General features: G+C 37.2%; 1 protein-coding gene across 2 annotated transcripts in view; it reads right to left on the bottom strand.

The window, feature by feature from the left end:
• Positions 1–4,643: 4,643 nt before the first annotated feature.
• LOC136828758 (CWF19-like protein 2) overlaps positions 4,644–7,739 on the bottom strand; it is a 51,600-nt gene continuing 48,504 nt past the window's right edge. For both annotated transcript variants that reach the window (XM_067086974.1, XM_067086975.1), the window contains one exon: positions 4,644–4,851. Coding sequence is in view for 1 of the 2 variants with exons in the window: in XM_067086975.1 (XP_066943076.1) it covers positions 4,848–4,851 (4 nt within the window). In the remaining variant the exon portion in view is untranslated. The remainder of the gene's footprint in view (positions 4,852–7,739) is intronic.

Genomic DNA, 7,739 nt, shown 5'->3' with positions numbered 1-7,739 from the left:
TTTATAATTTTTCTTTTACTTTTTAAATTCATGGGGCATGATACCACATCAGCCTTTCATTCAGTAGGGTGGCTTGGACATAAGCTCAGTACTTTGACAATATCCATGTGTGAGGAAAACTAAGTGTAAGTTGACAATACTGCTAAGTGGAATTACTTAAGCTTAATCAATATTCAGCTGCTGCTACAGTCATTTTTCACCTGTTCTCTTGAGCACAAGAAATTTCAGATAACTTTGTCATTTTCATTCCCATTACCTGTATACTAGTCATGAAAATCCCATTTGGCACAAAATTAAGAAATTCTTAGGAAATCTTATCTAACTGAAGTTGTTATACCATGATCAACTAATGGAGGTTAAACCATTGTAAATAGTGTGATTAGATGGAGCATGTATATAGATGTAACTGAACTTAATGGCATGGAATTTGAGGTCCAAATAATGAGAGAAAAATAATTTGCCAACTTGATCTAGAAGAGACATTCAAACTTACTTGAGGAACTTTTATCTTAAGGAACAAAATACAAAATAATACACTGCAGATGAAATAATTAGGATGTTAGACAGTGTCTTTTTTAAAACAAGATCACAATAGTTACAAAACTTTGCTAATAATTTTTGTTTGAAGAGTGTTTGAACTTGATTGATTTTTAACATTTTTCTCGCACCCTATTTTACCAGCTTATAAAAGTACTATTAGTCATTTTTTGTCATGTAACTGATATTTCTACCCAACAAGGCACATCTTTCAGGTTAACAGTCCAAAAAATTATAATTTTACTCCATACAAGCAATCCGGATTTTCATTTGGAAATGATTGATACTTAGCTCTCTCTGAGACTTTTTGAAAACCGTATTAGCTGCCACATTTCAGACAGAACTTGTTACATGTTTAGATATATGAGGAAAATGTTTAACTTATATATGTACAACAATAATTTTCATAGCATAAAATTTTGTGAACATTTCTTGTAGATAATGTTTTGTTGTAATTTATTGCAATAGAATTTAACAGGTCATGCTCTCATTTCGGAAGGATTCTGTGTAATATCTATGTTAAGCAGCTCCAGGCAATGGTTCTTGGTTACATTAAAATGACATCTTTTACATACATGGAAGTATTTCAGGATCCAGTAGAAATATGTATTGCTAATCTTGAGTTAAAGGGATGGAAGAATTGAATTTTAAGTCCAAATGATGGTGGCATTGGTTCCCATATACAAATACTTATCTTTCTTAATCTTGTAAAACTAATATATTACAATTCTCTTTACCTCAGCGTAAGAAGCTTTGTCTGTCTCATGTATATTACTGCATGCAATCTAATCACTCCGTCCATGTACATATTTAGTAACCCTGGAAATGTGATGCATTTCCTAGTTATTACTCTATCCTAACTGAGATTTCTAAAAAATTTTTACCACTGATAAAATTATATTATTTTATTATTCATCTCTCTATACACTATAAGCAAATTTACATTTCAAAGCTTCAAATATTGTTTGCTCTTGATACCATCACTTGATTTTTTAATGCCTGTAACTGCAGCTGGATCATCCAAAAGTATATGTCAAAAGATGTACAAGGCTGTTGTATATTAATAGTTGCCACAACTGAACTTGAGTAAACCATATACTGCAGAGTGAACATAAATGCCCATTAGCAGTCTAAGATATGAAACCAGAAAAGTATCAATTATATTGAGCTGAAAACCTTACGTCATGATAAATTGCTTTACGATAGTATAATTTCAGTTGTTTTTCAATATGGTGTGTAGAAAAATATGTCATGTTGAACACAGTAAATTGCTCTTTATATTTTTGTACAGTTGACCAGGTGTATCAAATACCTTATTTGCTCAGTCGGCTATTCCACTGACTTTTGATGGAAGATGAAATATATAACACAATTACAGTATTTAACAATATTTTAAGTTATAAGGCTTAGTATTTGTTTTATTTATGTTTAAATGACTTTAATGTAAATATTTACAGTATTTGTGTTATATTTCAACCTATTATGAATTTGATAGTACTACATGAGTAATTTTATATTTTATAGAAATAATTCTTATTCTGTTAAGTGTTCACATGAGGAATGTGTAAATAACAATGCAAATTTTACTGAGCCACCCTAATGAATAAGTAATTAGTGAAGACTGTGGACTTTTGATATGCTGTGCTCACACCAGGTTCAGGGGTGAAGTAAATGGTATTATTTTCTTAATAAACCTGTAATACTGATGAAAAATGCAATTTAAATGTAGAACTGAAGCAAGGAAGACTAACCAATAGTGTGCTATCTCCTGAAAAATCCATGTCAAGCTGTAAAGTAATATACTTGCACAATAAATTAATGTAATAGAATAGTTGATGCAGCATGTGGGGTTCTGTGATTGTTTTTTAAAAATTACTGAAATGAGCTGATTTATATTAAAGAAAAATTTAATCATACAAAAACTTGCAACGTGTACTGTCTTTTGCTGGTCAAGAACCAGGTTTAAATTTTTTTATTCCGAAGTGTCATATATAAAGATCCCTCTGACTCTGTAATATTAGTGTTACAAAGCTCCCTCTAAATTTCTTTTAGTATTTTAAAAGTAATTTTATGATGCATTGGAGTTACTAAAACTACTGTAGATCCAATGGTTTTTCAACTAAACTATGAAACTGGTACGATACCATATTGTGCTTTGTCATGCATGTCACAGATCAGTGTTTTTTATGGTAAGCTTTAGGAAAGTGCTACTTGTATGTAGTGGGTTGTTCTCTAAAGAGGTCATAAGATAAAGTAAGTAAACTATCGATGGCAGGCATTTTCATGAATGAAGTTTTTAAATGATAATAAAGGTTTGTGAAATAGCTTGTCATTGTACATTTTTACTTCTTTCAAGAGCAACTTATTTTATTGGAGGGGCAATGGAACGTTTGGGTATAAATGTACATTGCATTTTTAAATTTGTTTTGGGGATGTCATTATCATTTAGTATTGGGATTATAGGGAGATTATTGGTTAAGGGTTCTTTATATTTTAAAGTCTGTGAAGTCCCTAGTCAGCAGATCTTCAGGTATACTCTGGTGACAGTTTGCAACATTACTTCATAACATAGGCTACAAATGACTGCCATCAAAATTTGTCAACTTTCTTTCTGAGATTTTCTATTGCAAAGTCTCCCATTAAAAGTTTTATATATATATAATATATATTATATATGCAGGACCTCTTATAGAGGCTCTCGTGAACAAATGTTGACGCTTTATATTTGTAGCCAACTTTCTGTTGCTGTTTTGTAAGGCATAATATGTAGTGAGAATGTTTGTAACTGGTTTTGGATTAGATGTGTCATGTCCTCATTAACACTGGAGGGTTGTCTGCTCCAGTGAGTCCGCTTGTGCCGGCTCCTCGGTACATGACCGTTGCACCGCATTAGCCCCACCCACTCAGGCAGTCTGCGTCACATTGTGCTATTAATGTATTGTGAAAATCTCAGTAGAATCATTCCATCTTGTTAGTTAGCAAGTGTAAACCAAAATCTTTGCTCACTCTTAAGGTACATCAAGAAGAGGGAAAGCAACTGCCTGATATTTTTTACAATTTGAATTATTTAACTTCTCAATGATTACACAACTACCACTGGAAGTAATCACCATATTGCATCATTCATGTATTCATACCATTCATTTTTAATCCCCATGCACTTGTATACAGCACATCATCAAGTAACTGCACTTCACCTCCTCTTCCCCTTTTAGATTATAAGCAAACTCCATCATGTCACTCAATGTTAAATGGATAACTACACTGACTGGCATATCATATCACAATACATCTCTTGCATATTAATTCATCATCTACAATTTTCACACTATGGTAACAACTTCATCTGGTTAGGCATTACTTTTCTCAAAGTACTGTAATCTGCTCTTTTGCAACAAATCATTGTGAAGTATTACCTCTTAAAATTTGTTTCCCAAGCACAAACATGACCTTTGAGCAGATATTCCCCCCCCTTTTTTTGTTTTTAACTAAGCCATGATGTTACCTTAAAAGCTAATGGTTTCCTTATTAAAAGAAGCACCTTTAGGGTTTATTGGTCTGCTGGAGTGATGTAGGGTATTACACTGTAGCAATGTGTTTAGTCTTTTTTTTTTTTTTTAATAATGGTGTTGCTGCTCTACTTTAGAGCCTGTCCTCAATCATGACCTGAAGTAGTCTGTAGTAAGGCTATTTTTCGTTAAGCAACTAAATTCACTCTGTAAAGCCCAGGTTTTATATGGGATTTGTGGAAGTGATTTGATTAGTTAAGTCAAAATAGTTTTAAATAATTTTTAAGTTATGACCCAACTTTAAGGGTCGGCTATGAAGTGTCATAGCTGTAGGGGCAGCTAGAGCCAAGCTTGAGGATGGGCTAATAATGAACAAGTATTGCAGCACAACTAGAAAGTGGTCTGACTCCATGGGAACCTGGGCTAGTGGCGGTGACGGTCCTCAGCAGTACAAAGTGTCTCCCGTGCCCCGTGCAATGGTCATTATCATTATTACTCTCCACGTCAATTCACCAACCAGTCCTCACCTGACCACGCGGTAGCACACGCGTCTAGACATTTAGTGAGGTTAGAAATTCAGTAATAAAATATTGCAGATTAAATTTTGTTTTAATGAATATACCCTTTCATATAATGAACATACCCTTTCATATACAAGTAATATGTAGGGCATAAGGTCACTAGAAACAGGCCTCAAGAAATCAGAGATAAACAGTTTCAAGTTGATTGATGATAAACTTGTGGGAGACCAAGACTTAAGTATTCATGAGCTCTTGGATGGCTAAGGTCTCTCCTAGGCCATCACCTGTTCGTGAAAGGTAGAGAAAAAAGTAGACTAATTTTCAAGGAGTAAGTCAGGAAAGAGAAAAAAAAAAAGATTAGGTAGTATAAATAAACACAATATTGACTTAACATACTCAGTACAGTTAAAATATGCTTTACATTCTGCTAAAATTCATAACATACTCAGTACAGTTAAAATATGCTTTACATTCTGCTAAAATTCAAATATGTTAAGGGAATAGTTTCAAACGACTGTCAAGCGAGCTGGAAATTAGTAAAATAAAATTTTTAAATCGGGGAAAATTTCCAATTCCTCTGAGGAAAAGGCAAAAGATAACTGATTATGATCAAGATGGGACTTAAAATGGTTCATGGTACTTCAAAGTAATATTCTTGGAAAACTATGAGCAATATTATGATTTTCAAGACAGTATAACAAATTTTGTGTTACAGTTTGTATTTTTCCTAGGTAAACAAACTAGATCCTTTTAGATAGGTGTATCTTTCACCATGAGCTGGAAACCGATTGAAACTTATCAAAAAGATAGTTAGCCAGGTTGTTAACAGAGATGGAGGTGAGTGGACGAGTATCCCTCATCAATCTTTGCTGTCATTTTTCTACAGCTGCAGGGACTGAGCAGGGGAGTTTGTGGGGCTAAATATAAAAGGCTCTGGTTTTGTATACCTTGGGAAAATAAGTTATTCAAAATCTGTTTTCTAACACAAACACAAACCATCACTATTTAAAAGGCTTACTCCTTAAGAGAGAGGTCAGTCCCCTACAACTGACTGCAGTGATGGCCACCACAAAGTTGCCATGATCCTGGTTGCCCTGCAAGCACTGGAAATATAGCTCCAATAACCTCCGACTGACCTGGCAAAATAGTTGGCCAGAATAGTAAACCACAGTGCCAGGGTGCCCCTTCTACGGCAAGAAGGGGTTATTTGAGTTAGGAATGTTTCAGAGAACCATGACACCCCCTATAAGAAGCAAGTCGGAAGGTAGTTTAGTTCTGGCTATTACAGGTAAAGGGCTCAGGACTAAACACACCCCCTTCTAATGGCCTGTCCACACTAGCGGGCATGCCCGTCGGGCACTTGCAGCTCTTTATATTTTCTCTCGCTTCTGAAGCAGTGTTACCAGACAGTCGCATCACTCTGGCTCCATACTCAGTTAGTCAGTATAGTGGAACGAGTTATGGGAACAGTGTTTGCCCGTCGGGCAGTGCCCGCTAGTGTGGACAGGGCTTAATACAAGAGAAGACAAGGGGATGCTTACCTATACCAGATAGAGAATTGATAACCAAAGTCGACTCATCCTACTCCAGCACGTACTTTGGCCCGCATGCTGCTCCTAAAGGAATACAGTTGTTCCACTTTCACACCTTTGTCGTACACCAGACCTAAATGCATCAAATGATATACTGACCCTGTCTGAATCTGGAGCTCGGGTGACAAACACAAATTGTTGGGCAGCCACCACAGGTCCCAAGGAAAAGGTGTCAATAGACCTGTGGGCAACATCCCTGTCAGAATGAGGTAAAGGTAGTCTGGCGATGACAGACACCTGCTTTCATTACCTGGAAAACCAAAAAGTTCTGATAAACAAGGGATGGACTTACACTCCTGATTTTTAAGCCCTCACAAAAGGAGGAAGGCCAACCTCGGAGGAGGAGGAAGCCTGTCTACTTCACAAAGCCAATAAAACAGGGTGTTCCTAGAGACCTCCTTGCTCTTACCTGTGCTAACGAAAAGGTGCCTATATTTTGGCCTCTGGGAGTGGTTTCTTTTTAAATAGTGCTTGAGAGCATACACCAGGCACAGTAAAATCTCATCCAGGTCTCCAGCAACAAAGTATCAGAGGTAGGGATCATAAAACTCGAATTGCCTGTTTAGTACAGAAGGTGAATGAAAGATCCTAACCTTCCAAAAGCCAGACCAGATAAGACAGGACATGCAATGTCCCCACCCTTTTTGCCAAAGCCAGAGCTAAAAGGAACAGTTTTAAGTGTACAGTCTCGATCCAAAGAGTCTCAAATGGGGCCCTGGTGAAACTCTAAGCATCAGGGACACATCCCACTCCAGGGGGACGACTGTTTGAAACTCCTCATTAACATAGATAATTCAGTTTGAAAACCTGCGACAGGGTAGAACAATAACCCTTTACTGGTGTTACCGAGAGAAGCCTGTCTCAGTGAAGGCAGATGAGGAAATCTGTGATCTGCTGTACCAAATGCTCCGACCTGAAAAGTACCCCAAAACTCATCTGTAACGTACAGTTTAGTTTGGAAACCTGCAATAGGGCAGAGTGATAGCCCTTTACGTCTGCTACTGAGAAGTAGATGAGGAAATCTGCGATCTGCTGATCAGATGCTCCAACTTGAGTGGTATTCCTTCTACCACCAACTGCAGATGATGTCCCACTTTCCATGGTACAAGTTTGCAGAGGCATGCCTAAGGTACCCAGACATCTCTCTTGTAGCCCTGAGAGAAAACACTTGCAGGAGACACTGGATAACCTCCACACATGAAGGTACAAGAGTGTACTGCCAAGTTGTACCAGCAAATGTGTGCATGTCACAGAAGGGTAGGCCAAAGTGGCAGCCATCTTGGTGCCTCAACCAGACAAAAGGGATACCACTTGGCAGGTGGCCAAAGTGGAACCTCCAGAGTCATCCAAAGACTGGGTGTGATAAACACTCAGTTTATCACCTTATGGAGTTGCTGAAAGGTGGAAATGCATACGCATCCAGGTTGTCCCAGGGGCATTTGATAAAATTTTCCATCACCACCCAAGAGTCCAGAACTGGGGAGGGAACAGAAAACAGTAAGCCACCAGGTCACAAGTAAGTCGAACATGGGAGGCCCTCAAAAGCTCCAACAACTTCTCTCCTACCTAAGGGTGTAGGG

The sequence above is a fragment of the Macrobrachium rosenbergii genome, chromosome 43, assembly GCF_040412425.1.
Source record: "Macrobrachium rosenbergii isolate ZJJX-2024 chromosome 43, ASM4041242v1, whole genome shotgun sequence".
Taxonomy (NCBI): domain Eukaryota; kingdom Metazoa; phylum Arthropoda; class Malacostraca; order Decapoda; family Palaemonidae; genus Macrobrachium; species Macrobrachium rosenbergii.
The sequence above is the reverse complement of the archived record's forward strand: the minus strand, read 5'-3'. Positions and strand labels throughout refer to the sequence as shown.